Here is a 20,064-nt window from a genome sequence, read left to right as displayed (position 1 = left end):
ACGGGGGCCACACACAGCTCGCCCCAGCCTATGGTGTGAGCGGGAACAAGAGCACCATCACCTCACCCCACTCCCTGCGAGGGGACAGCCGCAGGAAGCAGGTTTTCATACTGAGTGGGCCTTGGGTGAGCGGCAGCGAGCGGGCAGGGCACCCATGGGGCCAGTGTGAGCGAGGCCACGGAGGGTGGGGGAGCTCGAGCACCGGGGGACTAGCGCTACTGGCCGCGCAATTTCCAGGGTCTGGTGCAAAGGCCCTATCACTGGGAAAGAGACGGCAGGTCTCCCACCTGCCTGAAGGTGGTGGACACCTTCCCCTCTTCTTCAGAACAGGGTGCAGGCGGGACTCCGCTTCTGGATCTCCTTTTCCATTTCTAGTGCATTCATGACTTGGGATGGGAAGGAAAGACTTCTTACTTATTGTCTTCCTCTCTCGTAAAGAAAAGCTTCTTACACTTATTTTATAAGATTTTTATGGAAATAGTAACCATGGTGGTGCACACCTGTACCCACAGCCACTCAGGAGGCTGAGGCAGGAGGATGGCCAGCTAGAGGCCAGCCTGGGCAACATAGCAAGATGCTGTCTCAAAAATGCGTAAGAAGTGGGGGTGCAGCTTGATGGCAGAGCACCCTGGGCTCAATGCCAGTACCAGATACATGAGCGGCACCTGAGGGGAATCTCTGCTATGCACACCTGTTCCAGGGCTGTAACGACCAACATGCTGCCAGTGGTCAAGGTGGCACTACCAACAAGTCGGTGGCCCCAGCCAGGGTGGCGCAGGGGCCGTTGCCACCCCACATCTCAGCCACTACACAGACGAAGGGCAGAGACCCCCGATGACACCCGCACCACAGCCGCACTGAGGACAGGCGCGCCCTCCCCGGGGAGTCCTGACTCCTCCAGGCTGGGAAACAAGATGCACAGCAACACGCCCAGAGAACACATGGGCTACCACTCTCCCCCAGATGCACTCCTCCTGGGCCCCACGTCTTCAAGTGCGTGCCTCAGAGTGTGGTGTGGGGGTCACAGGAGCAGGACAAGGCTGCCAGGCCAGAGGGCTGCCGGCATCCCCTGTGAGTCCACAGGACTGAGATGCTGACCCCAGGGACCTGGCACCTCCCAAACATTAAGTGAGCAATGATGACAATTAGGATGAAAGGAGTGCCTGATAAAGGACTAAGTGACTAAACTGATGACAGGTCACACTGCGATCACGAAAGGACCAGTTTCACCAAAATCCAAGTGAAGTGTCCTAACTTGACTCCTGTCATCTAACTGGTTCATCAAGGACACTGAGGCCTTTGATTAGAACCTGAAGCAGATCATTCACCTGGCAGTTCAAACACTCAAGCCAAAACAGTTCTCCAGTGGTTTTCAAAGGGGTCCCTTTCAAAGAAGAACTGCTTGGAGAGGGACGGTGCAGGCACTGCGAAGGTCGCCAAGGTCGGCTGCAGGCACACGGGACCCTGGCCTCCAGTTACGATGTCCCATGGGAGCCTCTGGCTACCCAGCGCAGCTCATGCGGAGGGACAAAGAGACCAGAGAGGAGGAGGAGGAAGGGCAGGCCCGGCTGCCTCGGGTCCCTCCCTGGCTCCTGCAGCATCCACAGCAAGCCCTCTTCCCTGGATCTGCCTGCCCTGACGGTGACCCTCGCCAGCCTGGCGGTGCCCTCTGGTGACCCTAGCAGCCCAGAGGCAGAGAAGGGGGATGGCAGGTTCAGAGAAGCCAGGGCAAGTTAGCAGGCCCTGTCTCAAGATGAAAAATGAAGTAGCCTGGGTTCCTTCTATACAGAGAATCAAACAGAGCAAGAACAGAAAAAATGTTCCTGTTCAGCTTATGATAAAAGTTTTATGTCCCTTTTCTTTTTCAGGTAAATCCAATTTTTGATTGATTAAACTTATAACACAGACAGACTATTTTTTACCAATCTGCATCTTCTGCTTCCATGGGAACTTCTTTAAGGCTTACTTAATGCTGGTCACATGGCGGCTGGGGTGGTGCGGGGGATGGCATGGCACGTCTTTCAAGGCAACGGAAGCCTTCTGTCTCTTGACCATGACTGTGGCTTCCCTGGTGCCCAATGCCATCAGTTATGTTTAATCAAATTGTCCACTTCAGGTCAGGTGCAGTGGGCATGCCTGTAATCCCAGCCACTTGGGAGGCTGAGGCAGGAAAACTGTTAAGTTCAAGGCCTGCCTCAGCAACTTTGCACAGCTCTAAACACATTTAGCAAAACCCTGTCTCAAAACAAAAAGTAAAAAGGGTTGGGTTGTGGCTCCATGGTGGAGTACCTCCAGGTTCAATCCCCAGTACCAAAAAAGAGGGCACTTCTAAATGATACTGTGTACCATATACTTCAAAACAGTCAATTTTGTGTGCATGTGTAAAGCCGGGGTTTGAACCCAGGGTATCTTGCTTGCTACATCTGCACTTGACCACTGGGCTACATCCTCTGGCCCCAAGAAAGTTCATTTTATTAAAAAAAAAAAAAAACACTCCAAGAAGAACCTGAGAAGTCCAGGCAAGTGGTAAGTGGAAACTAGTCCACTCATTACCACTCAGCAGGGATCTTTACAGCGTCTGTCAGGCCCCTTAGGTCTGCCACTGATGACCATCACTGCTGACTCTCTCCAGGCACTCAACCCTCTGACCGAGGTACACAGTCCACCTTTCCAGCAGTCGCAGGCTCAGGACCTTTCACAGGAACCCAGAGGCAGGCAAAACACGGTCACTGTATGAGTCTGTAAGGAACAGATGTCCATGAGAGAAGATGACCATCAGCCAATGTGGCAGAGAGTTCAGAGGCCAAAGAAAAATTTAAGGCAACTGAGGAAAGGTCTGTAAACCGTAAAATCACAGCAAAGGACAAATCAACAGGAGAGCCAGCTGCCTTCCATGGGGTCTCAACAGAAGCCACCAAGCTAACCCAGGCTGCCTTCCACAGGGGTCTCTGAGCAGAAGCCACCAAGCTAAGCCCGGCTGCCTTCCATGGATGTCTCTGAGCAGAAGTGCACTGGAGTCTGAACAGGCACCCTTCCTGCACTGCCATGAGGTAACTCACCATCCTTCAGAGAGAAGTCATGGTTCGTGTGGACCCACCTTCATAGATGTGTGTATGAGAGGCCATGCCAGTCATGAGGGGCATAGGGAAGCAGAGAAGTCAGGAAAAGTTCACCTGCTGGCTGAACTCAACAAACATCAAAAATGAGAGGAAATCATTTCCAAGGAGAAGACCTGAGTGTCCCCATGACTGACTCAGGGACCCTCATCTGAATTCTACAGCCACATAACTGCATGGCGCTCATCTCGGGAGGAATGAGCTTCCCTCTGGTCAAAAGTCAGAGTTCTTCTTTTCCTTCTGGAATGGGGGTCCTGGCGTGGTCACCAGGGCCTGTGGGGCAGCTGTCTCACAGGGCTATGCCACGTGACTTCAAAGACGGGGAGAAGCTGGCAAGTGTCTCTGGCGCAGATGCCTGGCGCGGTTCTCAGAGCAAGCTCATCCCCCGACGGCGCTGACAGAGAGGGGAGATTTAGAATCGTACCGAGAAGCTAAACGACTCAAACACATCTCCGAGCCGGAAGGGTGAATGAAGCAGCATCACCCCTGGGTGAAAGGCAGCAGAACTTGCCGCAGGTGGGGACTGCAGGGCCAGACCCTGGGCCCAGCGAGACACCGACAGGAACCTGGCCCCGGAAAATAACGGGAAACGTGGGCAGTCTCACCAATGAAAATGTCATGGGGCAATCTGCGACAGGAACCCAGCGGAAACCACTCACCGTCCAACAGGAGCTGTGGCTGGTTCATCAAGGCCATCCACACACTGCACACTGGGCTGGTGGGCTCCGCCAGGGCCCAAGCATGCGCACGGCCTTGCCAGTGTGCCAATCTGCAAGACCACCCATCTTTCTGTTGCTGGTGGCACTGACTGGGTCAAAGAGCACAGCATGATGTGCCCACTGCCGGGGAGGGCGCTGGCCGGGCTGCCGTTCCCACAGGGTGGCAAGCCCTTGGAACTAGGTCCCTCCACGGCAGACCAGCCCAACTCAGGCACAGCCACCATCCTGGCGGGTTGTGTCACCATGAGATTTGGGGCTGGGGAACTGGCACCCCACCTGACGTTCCTGTCACTGAGCCCTCTCTTTATGTGCAGTACCTATGGAGCTAAGTGAGCTGGCTGCTTGCTGGTGAAGTCTGCTCCTCTCAGGCCGTGCTCCTTGCACTCCTCTATGAGGCTGGGGTCCTTCCCTCACAGAGGCTGCTAAAAATTGTGTCAATACAAAAAAAAAATCTCTTCCAAGGTGCTGGGATGGAACCCAGGGCCTCACACGCACCAGGCAAGCACTCTAGCACTTCGCTACGCCCCAGTCCTTTCCATTTTTATTTTGAAACAGGGTCTCGCTGAGTTGCCCAGGTTGGCCTCAAACTTGAGGTCCTCTTGCCTCATTCTCCAGAGTAGCTGGCATGTGCCACTGAGACCAACTTACACATGAATTTTAATGGAAGAGAAAAACATTTTTTTTCTTTTTTTTTTTTAAGAGCAAGCTACAAAACATCCCACACACCACATTTTCCAGAAAAGAATTAAGGAAGATGAACAGGTAAAAATATGTACTAAAAAGAAAGGAAATGCTCATGGAGAGGGGATATGGAGGGTCACAGACTCCCCCTTTGCCTCTGCCTGTGTCAGAGAATTTCACAATGACCTTTTCAAAGATGGGCCAGGTGCTGGAGGGGAGGTACAGCCCTCGCCAGTCAAGCAGCCAGCCTGCTGCGGCTACGTCCCGATCCTATCCCGACTGGAAGAGAGCAGACTCCCAGGCCAGGACCACCCTGCTCCTCTGCAGGCCTGGCACCCACGTCCCAGCGCCAAGCCCCTCCTTCGCCCAAGAGGGAACAGTGAAGGAGCCGAACCACTTCCCCTCTGCTGCACAGACGGGCTCTGAGCTGGCACCTGTCCAGGGGCTGCCTAGCAACAGCAGCAGCTACAGGGAGGCACCTCCTCAAAAACCAAAACAGAACACCACACCAAGACACTCAGGAAGCCAAAGATGGTGGGCAGTTAAACTTGGTAACTGTAATAAAGGAGTAAAAAAAACCCCAGCTTGGTTATTTTTTGCTTCTTTGATCTGCTGAGCCTCTTCTTGGAAACCTCCGAAAGCCCAGCATCCAGAAGGGGATGCTGAATGGCCTGAAGCAAAGCCACGTAAGTCAGAGGACACAGACCCCGTCCCCAGTCACTAGGCCCTCACCACTGGGCACACGAAGGGGATGCTGAATGGCCTGAAGCAAAGCCACGTAAGTCAGAGGACACAGACCCCGTCCCCAGTCACTGACCTGCGGGCCCTCACCACTAGGCACCCGGCTCCTTTGGGACAGGCAATTGTTGCTGTGATCTTTCAGACCATCAGCTCAGAGAACAGGCCAACCACTGCGTGGAGCCATCCACGCAAAGTCTGGGGGTTCTGAGGGTGGTCTTCCTGAGGGCTTGGGGTCCTGAATGTTGAAACCTTAAAAATAAGCATCTAGGACTGGGGAGATAGCTCAGCTGGTAGAGTGCTTGCCTTGCAAGCACAAGGCCCTGAGTTCGATCCCCAGTACCACAAAAAAAAAAAAAAAAAAGCATCTAGGGCTGGGATGTGGCACGCGGCAGAGCACTGGCCTGGCACCCCGAGCCCCGGCTACCCGCAGCTGCACAACTGCACAGGTGCATGTTCACTCACCCGTTCCTGACCCGCCCTGCAAGGCCCAGTTCATTGGAAAAGGCCAGAGGGCTGGGCTGGGGCTCCATGGCAGTGCGCTCACCTAGCACGCATGGCCGTGGGTTTGATCCTCAGCACCACATAATAAAATAAAATAAAATAGGTATCGTGTCCACTTACAATTAAAAAACGTATATTAAAAAAAAGAAAAAAAGAAATGGCCAGAGAGCAGACCCAGAATAAACTGCTTTTTAAAAAAATTCACCCAGGTGATTCCACAAAGTGGTCAAGTGTGGGAACTACTGTCCTAATCCAAATTCACCCGATCACGAGCTTGAAGGAGGTAAGCTGACCAGCCCTGCAGGTTCACTGCTCCAGCTGCGTAGGTACCACGGGACCGAACCCACAGACACCGCACACCAACATGAGGAAACAGGGGCATCTGCCCTCGCAGCCCAACAGGTGGGCTTCTCACAGCCTGGCGTGCTTCTATTCTAAAGGCAAAGAGAACAAAATCCTGGCCTTGGACCTCTGGGCTTCAGCTGCCTCCTGCCTCAGCGTCCCCAGTCGCTGGGGAGACAGGTGCTCACTGTGGCACCTGGATGGACCTTGTCCTCTTCAAATGACAGTGAAAAGTAACCTCAGCTTTCACAAAGCATCAAGCACCTATCTTCCTTAAAGTCACAGATGCCAAGTAAACCTGGTGACATCACTTCTTAAAATCAAAGCCACCCCCTCATTCAGTCAGAGACTGCGACATCTGTCTTTGCACCCTCTTCCTCCATACCTGTGGTTAGAGACAGTCATACCCAACGCCCCTTCCCAGCTCCCTCCCAGTTTTGGTGCCAGGGTTTGATCCAACTCTGCAAAGGTCACGGAAATGTTCCTGCACACGTATGAACATGAGTTGATGAAACACATTTCCTAACAACGGGTGCTGGGTGGCGGCCTCTGCTCGGCCTGCTCTGGTCATCCTCCTGTCCAGCAGCTCCATCCTTCAGAGCTCGCTACTGCTCTGCACGTGAGTGCACCCTCTCCTTCCTGAGGAGCTGCAGGCGCATCGAGTCTGCTCCCCTGCAGACTGGAGGACACGCCTGCTTCCCAAGTGTCCTGAGGTTCTGGCTTTCTCCACCAGACAGATCCCAACAGAGTGCCCTCTCCTTCCACCCTTCTTGCTCCAGGCTGGGACAGAGTAAGGTGTGACCTATTTTTGTAGAGAAATCAACTGGTCTTGGGGACATGATAATACAGAGAACTAAAAGTGCTCTAACTTCTTTTTCTTTGCTTTTGGTATCAGGGATTGAACCCAGGGGTGCTTAACCACTGAACCACATCCCCAGCCCTTTCTATTTTTTGAGACAGGATCTTGCTAAGTTGTTTAGGGCTCAATAGGTTGCTGAGGCTGGCCTTGAATGTGTGATCCTCTGGCCTCAGACCCCCCATTTGCTGAATTAAAGGGGTGCACCTCAGCTAGGCTAAAATCGCTCTGACTTCTTAAGTATCATATGACTTTAACTATGTGCTTTGCGCTGTCAGCTGATGTTTCAGTATGAGGAAGAATTGCTTATGTGATATTCTAAAGCAGAAGTTCAGATTTCTCATTAGAATGCTATATACAGACATTTATATGTGTAAGAAAATGGAAGATTGAATTACAGCAAGCAGAAAAGGGAAAGAACAGTAGTATTTAGCCAGAAACTGACTTGAATCCCACTCAGGGTGGAAATTAAGCCAAGGAACTTGCAGCATACCTGGGGGGCGGGGGGCGAACATCTAGCCTCTTCCTCCATAACCAGGTCCACCGTGTGGCAGGGGAAGAGGGCACGTGTCTGGGAAACCCACCCCCAGATCATGTCCTGCCAGAAACTCCTTCTAGAATAACGTGCTCCTTTTCCATACCAAGACCCCATGTGGACGTGCATCCACTACGTGAAAACAGGAAAAACCATCCGTGCTCTCAAGCAGAGTACAAGCACTTCCCAAGGCTGGAGCAGCAACACCACCTCTGACCCAAGAAACTCTGGAATGGCTGCTGAGCAGCGGAACACAGGGCCGGCTCCAAGGCTTGCTGCAGCTTCTGCCCTGACCTCCCTGGCCCTTACATTAGGGACAGCGCTTCCAAAACTCAAGGCACTAGAGGAAGCCAGAAGGAGCCCACAGCACTGCAGTCAGCCTCGACAGAGACAGGCCTCCACAAAAGACCGAACACCTGGCCTGCCACAGAAGTAGGGCCCTGAGAGCTCACACCCTGCTCCGCGAAGGCTATGCAAAGGTAGTAAATGCATGGAAACTGCTAGTCGGCTAACCACAGGAGAGGGAAACTGTCCTGTCATCCAGGTGGGCGCCAAGGACCTCGAAGATGGAGGGCTATTGTCAGAGGGATGTGAGAAAGACTCCACCAGCCACCGCTGGCTCTGAAGAGAAGGAACAGGCTGAGGGCCCAGGAGTGTGCAGCCTCCAGGAGGGGAACGGGTCTCTCACGGCCTCGGGAGGACAGCCCAGGGAGACTCACAGCAGCCTTCTCCAGAGCTGTGCAGTAATGAATGCACACTGTTTTAAGTCACTAAATCTGTGATGGCAACAATGAAACTATTAGAGCAGAGCCCTTCTTTGTCCAGCGGATTCCCACATCAAAGCAGCATTCTGCCAAGATGTCCACCCAGCTGCTATCCTAACCACTTTTAGACACCCCAAATCCCAGCTACCAATTTTTGTTGTTGTTGTTGTTGTTGTTGTTGTTCTGGGGATTGAACCCAGTGATGCTGTGTGGTTGAGCCACATCCCCAGACCTTCTTATTTATTTTTATTTTTTTTTTATTTTGAGATAGGGTCTCGCTAAGTTGCTAAGGGTCTTGCTAAATTGCTTAGGCTGGCTTTGAACTTGCGATCCTCCTGCCTCTTGCCTCTTGAGTTGCTGGGATTACAGGCGTGTGCATTGCACCCAGCCCAACTATCCATTTTTAATCCCTTTCAAGATACACCTGTCTTCAAGATACGCCTTAATACTTCCTGGATTAAAGTGGAGATACACCATAAATCACCTTGCCAGAGGTTATATTAGCCCCAGGAAGTTATTTGCTACACTCATCTTTCACATATAGAATAACCATGGTGTTCAAGTAAATCCCTCTTTTTTAGATCTGCATTGAAATCTCAAAAGCACAGAAAGTATCTGTGAAGCCCTCCAACAAGGCAACAGGGAGGACTTGGTTGTTTACCCCACAGCTGGGGCAGTGACAAATAAGCTTCTGGATAAGCCACAAAGCAACAGAAGGAACAGGGACGCATGCAGGCAAGGGGCCCTGGTCTCAGCCCATGGGCATATGGGGCTCGGTTTCCACATAAAAACAGATGGCAGTGCAGACCTAATGATTCAGGCAATAAACTGAGCACCAATGCGCCAGGACCTGTTTTGGTATGTGGGTTGGGTCAAATAACGAGAAACTGAGCCAGAGAAGGCCAACCACACTGTCCCCCACCATTCTTCAAGGACGAGCACCAAGGGCACCAGGCCAGCGGGGTGCGGGGAGGGACCTGCAGGCCGCCTAGCCAAGTTCCTATTGAGAGGAGGAGGAACTGGGCAGGGGCTGGCACAGGGAGGACTGGGCGGGAGAAGGCCCAGTGGAGGTTCCAAGCACTTAGAGGCTCTGGCCAGGGCACAGAGCAGGGGGTCAGAGGTACAGAGCTGGACCAGCTGGCCCTCCCGAGCACCACGGGTGCCAAGGAGCCTCTCCAGTGCCCTGCAGGACACCCCTGAAAGCCAGAACACAGGCCAGGGTGCAATCCTGCTGGACAGCGCACCTCTGTCTCCTGACCCTGCCCTAGCACCTGCAGAACTCTCCCTCCCTGCTTGGACACTGCAGTCTGGATGAGGGCAGCCTTGAGAGCCATCACCCAAGTTAGGGAGCGAGGAGGAAGTGACGCTCCTTGGTAAGTCAGAATAGGCCATGTGGAGAGGAGGAGACGGGCCAGAGGTGGCAGTAAAGACCACGGGGCAGAGGGAAGCAGGCAGAGGCTGAGTGTGCACTTTGCCTGCAAGCCCAGGACCACACGACAGGAGGCATAAGTGCCGAGCAAGACAACCAGGGGCCCCTGGAAAGCGCCACAGCTCACAAGGACTGGGAGGAAGCAAGAGGCCTCAGAACAAGGAGACACTGGAGTCTCCCAGGTCACCTGGAGGTGCTCCCAAGGACCAGTCCACAGTGAGCTGCGAGCAGCCAGGTGATCCAAATCTGATTCTACAAAGATCCTTCAAAGACTAGAGTCAGCCTTCTTGTTTAACTGTCATGCATCTGGGCCCTGACATCTACTTTTGTCCCAGTAGAGCTGCAGTTCCGTCTCAGGACCCTCGGTGGCCCCCCTGGCACCCACGTCCTGAAGACACCCTGTTCCGAGCCAGAGTTGCCAGGTCAGAGCCTCAGCCAGGCAGATGCCAAGGATGCTGGCCCCACAGGTTCTGCTTCGTCACTTACTGTGCACTCCTGACTGCCTTGGCATGGTCTTCCAGGGGTGGATGGGTCACAGAGTACAGGGGAAAGGCTGTCAGAGGCCGAGAGGCATGATCACCAGCACTGGCCTTTATCCAGGAATTTGGATCTCTCACAAATTCTGGTCGCCCAACCACAAAAGGCACTCTGGTTCCAGGGAGCTGCTGAAGGTCAGGCTGCATAACCCACAGTGCCACGCAACGATCATTTACCAGAGGAGGACAGGGGCTCTCCAGACCAACACTACCAGTGTGATGACCACACACAGGGTCAGCAAGTACAGAGACATGGAACCCAGTCCCACATCCCAGGAGAAGTTCCAAAGTCTAAAAATGAAAACACAACATACCACAGGTAGCAAAGTGTGTAAGTTAAGAAAAGTGGAGGCTGGCACGGTGGCCCATGCCTGTGACCCCAGTGGCTCAGGAGGTTGAGGCAGGAGGATCTCGAGGGAAAAGCAACCTCAGCCAAAGAGGCCCTGAGCAACTCAGTGAGACCCTGCCTCTAAATTAAATACAAAAAAGGTCTGGGGATGTGGCTCAGTGGTTGAGTGGCCCTGAGTTTAATCACCATACCAAAAGAGAGAGAGAGAGAGAGAGAGAGAGAGAGAGAAGAAAAGTATACGAGAAGGAAGAGGAGGGGCAAGTAGCAGAGGGAGCCTGGCCCAGGGTCCAAGCCAGGGGCCAGCAAGGCCAGCCCGCCCATGCCCCAGACTCCACAGAATGGGATTTCTGGGTGTCCACCTCTCTACCTGTGAACGGGGTGCAGTATCTAGTCCTACCACACAGGGAGGGCAGCCGGGGGCTTCCCGGGAACCTGCAGGGTGCTCAGCCGTGAAGGCTGTGCACAGCCCGCGGTCAGCTACCGCCGCAGAGTTGGGCAGCAGCAGTCCCTGTCCAGCCGTGCCGCCTCACAGACCCCACGGTGAGGGGCCTGCTCGCTGTGCCACCTCACCGGGAGGCCTGCAGGCACTGCCCCACAGCACACACCAGGACACCGGAGCCAGCTGTTTCCCAGGCTGACAGAGCAGACAGTGCCACAGCCGCCTGGGTGGACGGGGAGGGCTGGACTCACAGACAATTTAGACAGCAGGAAAGAGCAGACCCCGTGGTGACGGGGCGATGAATGAACCAGGCTGAGTGCCCGCTGGGACCCTCCACTGGCACCCAAGGCAGTGCCAGTGGAGCGGGCAGGAGTGCGCCCAGACACGCCGGCTGCAGAGGATGGCGGGACACCTGGGGGCGCGTCGGGCAGCAGCTGAACGTGCCAGGACAGTGAGACAGCAGGCCACTCTCCGTTTCCATCGTGAGGTCAGCTGGAAACTACTTAGGGAGCCGGAAAATACGGGAGAAAGTAACCTAAGCTGAACAGGCTCCCAACACATGCAGTCTGCAGCTGCCGTGCACGGAAGCCCAGAGGAACAAAAGGACACGGGCCTGCTCCCCCCGGGCAGAAATGGGCCCTGACCACTGCTCAAGCCTGTTCAGAAAAACTTCCAAAAGGATGTTTTCTAAAAGACTGTGGCAGTCTTCACTATTCTCAATTAAAAGCAAAGGGCTCGCATCCGCAACGCCCCAGCCGCTGTGCCCGCCCACCAGCTCGGTGCAGTCCGGTTACCCGAAGGGTCCCCTGCAGACTTCTTCCTCCACCAGCCCTCAGAGGGTTGTGCCAAGATGCCACCTACAGCCGCCATCCCTGGACGCGCTGCGCTCCCATGTAGACCTCTGGGTGCAAATCCAACTGTTCAGGTGGCTCCTTCAGGGAGCGCTCTGTAGGTACCTCGCAACCCTGCACTTGCCCAACTCCTGGTTCAAATCAGACCTCAGTCTGAATTTCCCTCAAGTAGTCATCCAAAGACAGAACCTGGCTGGCCCTTAAGTCCCACAATGCCCCTCCCAAGCACGGTGGCCAACCCCTACCGGCCCTCACCGTCTGCATTCATTCCCTCTCCTCCACTCCCACTGCCCCAGGACCTTACCTCACCTCACCTGGAAGGTCACAGCAGTTCTCAAGGGTCACTGCCAATGGGATCGCACTGTCATAAAGTGACACTTAAGCCCTTCTTGAGGACTCTGGACCTCTCCTTACAGCCCAAGCATAAGTAAGTCCTTGACCTCATCCTCAGTGGCGGTCCCCTCTGTGACCTGCCTCACAGCTGCACCAGTCACAGAGCCACTCGCCGTTCCCAAGGGCCATGCTACCTCAGCCCCCGCCTCCCCTGCTCTTGGCCTGAAGCGTGTTTGCTCCAAATTCACCCAGTTAGCACCCGCTGGTTGCCCAAGTGCCTCCCCGCAAGTGCCAGCCCCTCCAGGAACCTTCTCCTGCCCAGTTCAGGTCCACCCAACACGTGGCGCTGCCACTGCCCCCTGCGTCTGCCCCAGGTTTCCACGTGCACAGAGCCAGTCCACTGTGAGACGCCCCCTCGCAGTATGCCTCCCTCCACCTCCATGATGACGGGGATGGTGACCGCAGGGGACGCTTACTGACTGAACGAGCAATTACAAACTGCTCCCCCAAACCGAAACCCAGGCCTGCTCCTAGCCCTCACCAAGCCCACCACTCATGCCCACGCTACCAGCACAGACGGACAGTGCTTGCTCCTCAGGAAGAAACCTCCTTAACGTCAGACACAGGGGAACACAGGAGCACCACCCTCCAGTCACCACGGAGAGGCACCAACCTCCACCTCAGAGCCCCAGGAGCAGAAGCCATGCTGTCAACCGGGACAACAGGCACGCACCCGCTGCACCCGCTGCCCTTCCCCGGGTGGTTTTGAAGTCCTGCAGAGAGAGGCAAACAACATACCAGCAGTCTGAGAGGATGTGGGATTGCTTCTTGAACATTTCTAGATGATTCCCCACTCCTCCAGGCCTCTATTACTGCAACTGAAACTAAGCAACAATTAGAGACAACCAAGGAGCAGCCCGAGAGGGAGCACGGGGCACGGGGCAGGTTCAGGCAGAGCTGCCTTCAGAAGCCCCATCTGCAGCACTGGCACTGCAGGCCAGGTCTCCTCCTTCCCCGGGTGTGGGCTCCCTCCATGAAATTAGGGCACTCTGCTGGCGCCCACGGTGGAGGAAGCACCCCCCGGATCATGGACACGTGAAGCATCTGAGGGGTTTTCATCTACCAGGTGCACACTTAGGAAAAAGCCAGCAGCCCACATGCGGGGCAGCTTAGCATCACCCAGGCCGCAAGGCCTGTTCAACCAACTTCCTCCAGAGGAGAGCTTTTGGCCAGAAGACAGCAGATGGTGGAGGGATCTTTGGTTTTAGGAGAACAATCAAGGGAAGGCAACAAAGTGACTACAATCAGTCAAAAGCTGGCCAAACTCCACAGAGCTTTCCCTCTTTCTCACACTGAAAACATCAGAGTGAGAGAACCAGGTTCACCACTTGACAGGACCATAAAAAGAGTTTGCCTCAGTTAAATTAATAAGTCATCATCCCGTATGAAAGCTAAATATGGAAAAAATTCTTTCGACCTAGCTAATATGTTTAACGAGGCACTATTGGTGACCACTAGGTAAGATTTTTTTTTTTTTTTAGATTTTTTTTTAAATGTTTTAAGTTGTTGATGAGTCTTTATTTTTTATTTATTTATATGTGGTGCTGAGAATTGAACCCAGTGTCTCACACATGCCAGGCAAGCACTCTACCACTGAGCCACAACCCCAGCCCCAGGTAAGATTTTTTAAAAAGGCTTTTGCTAATCCTCACAGTGGCACACTTGCCCTCAAACAGTACCTGTCCCCAGACACAGTCAAGGAGAGTATGGTCCTTTTGGAAAGCAAACTGGCACCATGCATCAAGCACCTCTGACATGCTAATATCAGCCCCAGAAATATGGGTACGACCACGGAATACATACCCGCGGTGACCTCATGCCCAGATCTCCTAAGAAGGCCCTCACTTCACAAAAGTGTGCTCTTTTAATAAAGGTGAATCATTAAGTGTACAGTGAAATTTACAAACAATGGAAGTCATCTCTTCAGGAAACAAGAACAGGCTCTGCATCGGGCTGCTCCTGCTTCCGCCGGAGTGGAGGGTGGAAGACGTGCCCCAACCCTGCAGGTCACCTCCTGCCAGGAAGAACATGCCTCCCTCCACTGCCCCTCAACAGCTGCTGAGCTGCCTCTCCTGGGCTCAGACCCCTGCAAGGCCTGCTGCCCACACCTGGCTTACCACCTGAGGGCAGAAGGCACATCTCCCTGGAGACCAGCACCTCCACTCCCTCACACTGAAGGTGATCTCCTAAGGGCCAACTCCTCCTGGTGTGGCACAAGAGTGAAGCCTGAAGCTAATAAAGCAAGAGCTCCTGCAGCAGTTGATCAAGAAACACCGGCACCACAGACCCACCCTGGGAAAGGCAATTGTTCTCTGCACTAACACCGGCTGTGACTGCTGGGTGACCAGCTGGTCTCTACGTGGCAGTGTGCTAAGAGAGGGCATGAGCACCCTCTGGAGTGGAGACCCAGGGCCGGTGCCTCCTGAGAACCTGATTAAGCTAAGGGTCCTCCAAAAGTGCACACACATGAAGACCTGTACACAGATTCAGAGGGGGCCCAGAGGCCTGCCAAGAGCTCAGAAGTCCCCAAGAGGAAGCACAGAGGTCATCATTGAGTCTTTTCAGGAGAGTGTCCTGTGAGGCAAACACACCTCTTCCTTTTGCCATTGAGAACTAGGAAGTCAGGAAGTGCAGCCATCCAGTAGGGAAGTACTGGGACTGTCCAAAGAAAACAGGTTCACAGCGTTTAGAGGGAACAAGGCCAACCAGCTATGGATGGCGTGAATACCCACCCTATATGTTCAGCTCTTAGATAATCACCAATCCCAAACTTTTCAAAGAAAAATAAGATTAACGATTATTTTTCTTGTTCAAACTTCTCATCAACTCTAACCTATAGGTCTTCGTGGTTCATGGTGTAATGTGATCAGATCTTCCTATGATCTTGATAAAAAGTCTCCGTTTTTCCAGGGTCTTCATCACAAACCATAACACAGCACACCTGCGTTTCCCATTGTGGACACCTGAGATTTATGCCTACAGCACAATTCCTTTCCATCAGAACAGAAGAAACAGGGGAGTGCTTGCCTCATAAGCACAAGGCCCTGAGTTCAATCCCCAGGGGGACAAAACAGAAGAAACTACTCCTGTTTGGGTCACCCCTGAAGCACTGGCCCAGCACTGGGCACTAAAATCAGGTTTGAATGGTCAGGTGGCCCTGCTCTGCAGGTAGGCTGCCCTCCACCCCATGCTTCACCACACCCTGGGTACCCAGCCCTGCAGTGACCACAGCAGGAGGGTCAGCCACTATCCAGTCCACAGGGCTAATTCTTCTGAGGTTCCCTGAGCTTCCTGGGCTATATTTAACCATGTCTAGGAAGCAAGCCAGACCCCTGGGGAAGGGGATAGGAGGATGGAGGTAACAGATGAAAAGTGACCCTGAAAGTCTGGAGCTGGGTGTCTTTGTGTTCTTTCCTCTCACCCTTGCCTTCCACATCCCCCAAACCCCTAAGGGCCAAAGCTAGCAAGAACAGGTCTATTCTTATGCAACTGCTCCTCAGTAATCCTAGAACATGCAAATCAACTGTTTTTTTGGTGCTGGGGATTGAACCTGGGGTCTTGTGCTGTGTGAGATAAGCACTCTACCAATTGAGCTGTATCCCAAGTCCCTCAGCTGTTTTCTTAACTGCGCTGCTCCCCTGCTCTCCCTCCACTATGAAACTGAAATCTAGTTTCCTCAACTCTTGTTGAAACACTGATATTCTAACTTAAAACAGGATCTAGTTTGCCTGCATTAGATAATGAATCTAGCAGCTGAATGTGAAGATCACACCAAAGGTGAGAGCAACTTAAGGTAACTCACAAGCTGGATAACTAAAGGACATCTTGCAGATACCTCTTTTTTAAGAGGCAGCCTTGCCTTTTAGTTGAAAACTTACCTTAAATCCTGTTGAATCTGTAAGTTATTCAAGGTGAAGGTACAGTCCAAACTGATGACAACACGGCTCAGCAGGATGGAAATACTCTCTGGAAAGCCCCTGACAAGCATCCTACTGAGTGATGGCCTATGCCTTGTGTTCCCCACCCTGCACAGTCACTTAGGTATCAGCCATAAAGAGAAGGTATGCAAAATTTAATTTCATAATTTTTTTTTTTCCTGAGCACAGACAGTTGAGTGTAGGCAAGTAAAAGGTCTGTCTGGAGGCACTCCACACCAACATCAGCATCTTCCCACACACATGTGCTTACTTTGTCTAGGGGGCTCCAGAGGGGATAGCGGTCCAGAAAGGCCTTCACCTTTGCTTCTGAAATTCTCTGTAACTGAACTGTCCAAGAGACTCACTCTCTTTCTTTAGCATATCATTAATGGGTGTGTTCCAGGGGCGCTGGGGTGGTGGCTCAGTGGTAAAGGGCCTGCCTGGCATGTGTGAGGCACTGGGTTCGATTCTCAGCACCGCATATAAATAAAGAAAATAAAAATCCAGCAACATCTAAAAAAAATTAAAAAAAAAAATGGGTGTGTTCCAAAGGTTTTTGTTTTGTTTCGTTTTGTTTTTTGTTTTTTTTAAACGCCAAAATCACAGCTCAGAAATTCTAAGGCATTTCCCCAAAGATACAAGCTGAAAACAGTGGGAGTGTTCTAGGCTGACTCAGGTAACTGTACCAACTTAAAAGCGCGGACAGCAGGAAAAGCACAGTCGAAACATTGGTCCATTACAAAACCCTAAAGGATGTGAAACTCTCGTTATTCTGGAAATCAAATATTAAGGAGTTTACTTAGAAGGAAAACGTGGAGGCTCTAAGGGAGCCTCAGGCACGGCACTGCGCGCGCTTTCTGATCTACAGCGGGGGGAGTCCATGTAACCACAAGAGAAAGAGGCAGTCTGGAGACACAGCGAACTGTAAACCACCAGAAGTTGTGGCCTTCATGTGATCATCTTAGGTCAGAAGGTACTTTTTGTGGGGTGACCCTATGAGCGGGGAGTCTTTAATTCAATCTTTTCGGTTCTTCCAAAATTTTTAAAAATGATTTTCTAAAATTGTACAAAATGGAAAATAAACTTCCTTCTCATCTCTCTATGTGGTCAGCAGGATAGTGGTTTGTAAGATGTCCAGCTACTTAGGAGGCTGCGGCAGAAGGATCACATGATTGAAGCCAGCCTCCACAACTTAGAGCTGTCTCAAAATGAAAAATAAAACATGGCCTGGAGACTTGGCTCCAAGGTACAGTGCCCCTGGGCTCAATCCCCAGCCCAGTGAAAAAGGAAAAAAGCCCCTGTCCTAAACCCCCAGGACCTGTCCACTCGCCACCTCATACAGCAAGGAGAAATAAGGCTCCAGTCCTTTTTCAGACCAGGGGGTCTGATGCCTGCCCAAGGGTCCTAATAAGAGGGAGGCAAGAGGGCAGAGAGATAGATACCACCTGCCAGCTTTGAAGACAGAAGGGGCCATGAGCCAAGGGAAGCAGGTGGCCCTGGAGTCAATGAAGGTGAGGAAGCTGACTGTCCCTTCTAGTGTCCGGGAGGAATTAGCCCACATGAAACCTTGGTTCTAGCCCAGTGAGACTATTTTGTACTTGGACTTCTGACCTCCAGAACTATAAAATAATAAATTTATGTTGTTTTAAGCCCCTACATTTGAGTTAATTTGTTAAAGCAGCAATAGGAAACTAATACGCCCTGCTTCTATTTACTCCTTCCAAGTACAAGAACAAGTCATGCTTGGTGGCAAAGTAATCACTGTTAAAAGTAACCTGACCAAAGGCTTCCTGCCTCACCCAGAGGGCAAGAACACCGGGAGAGGCAAGAACAAATCAGGGCAGAACAGTGAGACCCCAGGGACGGCAGAGAGAAAGGAAGCTTCCTCAGGAGTGGGCAGAACCAGGAGTCTGGAGGTGCCAGCAAGTGACTGCTCCTCCACCACAAAAGGAAGGTGCACCCTGCTTTTACCTGGAAGGCAATGAGGAGACTCAGGATAGGCTTAGGCGCCCAGTGTTCAGGGAGGACAACACCCTGTTCACGTGTCTGAGGTTCAGGTCATAAACCAACTCTCATCAGTAAGTAGTCCCTCAATGATTCACTTGCAAAAAAATACAAAACCTAACAACATCCCTTTTGGCATTTTAACATATCCCGTCAAAGCCTGCTCCCTAACACTGCAGAGTCCACACTTCAGAGGCACATCAGTCAGAGCCAGCCTTCACCCCACTTGGCCTCCTGGGCATTCTAAGTTTTGTACTTGTGCTTCCCTATCAAATCCCCAAGTTCACCACTCTTTGCCATTTTTTAATTACTATTTTCCATTCTTTAATTACTATTTGCCATTCTTTAATTACTCAGGGAAACAATGTTAAAAATTGACCTAAAGCATTTTAAACAGCTTTGTGACACCCCTGAGATGTCCAGTTACTGGAGGGGCCAGTGCTCTAGTAGATGGCCAACTGCTAGGTCGCCAGGAGAATCTGAGAGCAGTTTGTCCAATTGGAGGGCGACTGTAGGTGTCATTACCGGAGTCTCTCTGCAGGCAGACATGCAAACTTGGTCTCCCCCTAGGCACCCTCAGGCCCCAGGGACAGACATGGGGACCAGGCGCTGGCTCACGGCGACAGCAGCCAGTAGGAACCCGGCCCGGGTGCCCGGGTCCAGGTCGGCGAGGGGCGCCCGTCCAGGCTCCGGGCCGCGCCGGCTCGTGTCATTTCGGAACAAAGAGCTGGACCGGGGCACTCAACTTCCAGCACCCGGAGGGCCGGAAACCCGGGCGCGGGCCAGGCGGCTGACAGGGGCGGCCGCGCACTCGCCGCCGAGACCCGGCGCAGCCCGCCCCGCGGGTCCCTCGGGCCCGAGGACCCTGGCCCCTGCGACCCGAGCCGGGACCCGGCGGTCCGTGACCCCGGCGCGGCGACCTCGGCCCTCCGCGTCCCGGAGACCCCACCACGCGCCCCCGCCCCGGCAGCCCGGCCGCCACGGCCCCGGCCCGGCGCCCCGGGCCCTCGGAAGCCGCGCACTGCCCCGCCGCCCGGGCTCGGCGTCCCGCACCACCGTCCCCGGGAACCCCGGCCGCCGCAGCGCCCGAGGCCGCAGCGCCGGGCGCTCGGCAGCAATGAGGACGCGCGGCCACACTGACCGTAGCTGTCGTCCTCCTCCATGGCGCGGCGCCGGGCTCCGGCCCCGGTCGCCGCTCGCCCGCTGCGGCCCGCGTCCCGCCGCGCTCGGCTCGCCCCAGCCCCGGCCCGGAGCCCCGCCCCCGGCGCGCGCAGCCCCGCGCGCGCACGCGCGGACTCGGCCCCGCCCCAGCACGAGGCCCCGCCCCCGCCCCCGCGCGCGCACCCCCGACCGCATGCGGCTGCCTCCCGGGTCAGCCCCTGCGCACGCGCGCCCCCCGAGGTCCCGCCCGCCTCTGGCCCCGCCCCAGACCACGCCTCCGGAGTAAGTGCCGCCCACGCCCGCCTCCGTGGGGATGAGCAGGTTTTAGGTTTCGGGTTTCGCAAGGGTAGCACTGGCCTTCAAAGGTGGCGCAGCGGACGTGGCCCACAGCCAGGCTGCCAGGCTGCCAGGCTGCCCACAAAGGCCCAAGGTCGTGAGTGCACGGAAGGGCATGGTGGTCCCAGCTGATATCCACCTGCAGAGTCAGGCCCGACCCCAGCTTGGCAAGGAGGCGAGGCTATTTGAATTCATTTACTTCAGTCTAAACAGTCACATAATGTGAGTTCACACTATATTCCTTCCCCTGCCCTCCCAATTTACCTGGGTCAGCTTTCAAAGGAAGACGTCTCCTCTCCCAGCTTAAGGATTTTAGTGACCCTGATTCATGCACCTCTTACATTCACACATGTCCAGACTGTTCCCTAGGTGTTTTATTTGCCTGTTCTGGACA

At 53.7% G+C, this 20,064-nt stretch overlaps 1 protein-coding gene across 1 annotated transcript in view; it reads right to left on the bottom strand.

The window, feature by feature from the left end:
- CYTH1 (cytohesin 1) overlaps positions 1-19,431 on the bottom strand; it is a 74,833-nt gene extending 55,402 nt beyond the window's left edge. Inside the window, exon 1 of the mRNA XM_079131110.1 lies at positions 19,315-19,431. Coding sequence (XP_078987236.1) covers positions 19,315-19,336 — 22 coding nt within the window. The 5' untranslated portion in view covers positions 19,337-19,431. The remainder of the gene's footprint in view (positions 1-19,314) is intronic.
- Positions 19,432-20,064: the final 633 nt, after the last annotated feature.

The sequence above is a fragment of the Sciurus vulgaris genome (genome assembly GCF_902686455.1).
Source record: "Sciurus vulgaris genome assembly, chromosome: 3".
Taxonomy (NCBI): domain Eukaryota; kingdom Metazoa; phylum Chordata; class Mammalia; order Rodentia; family Sciuridae; genus Sciurus; species Sciurus vulgaris.
The sequence above is the reverse complement of the archived record's forward strand: the minus strand, read 5'-3'. Positions and strand labels throughout refer to the sequence as shown.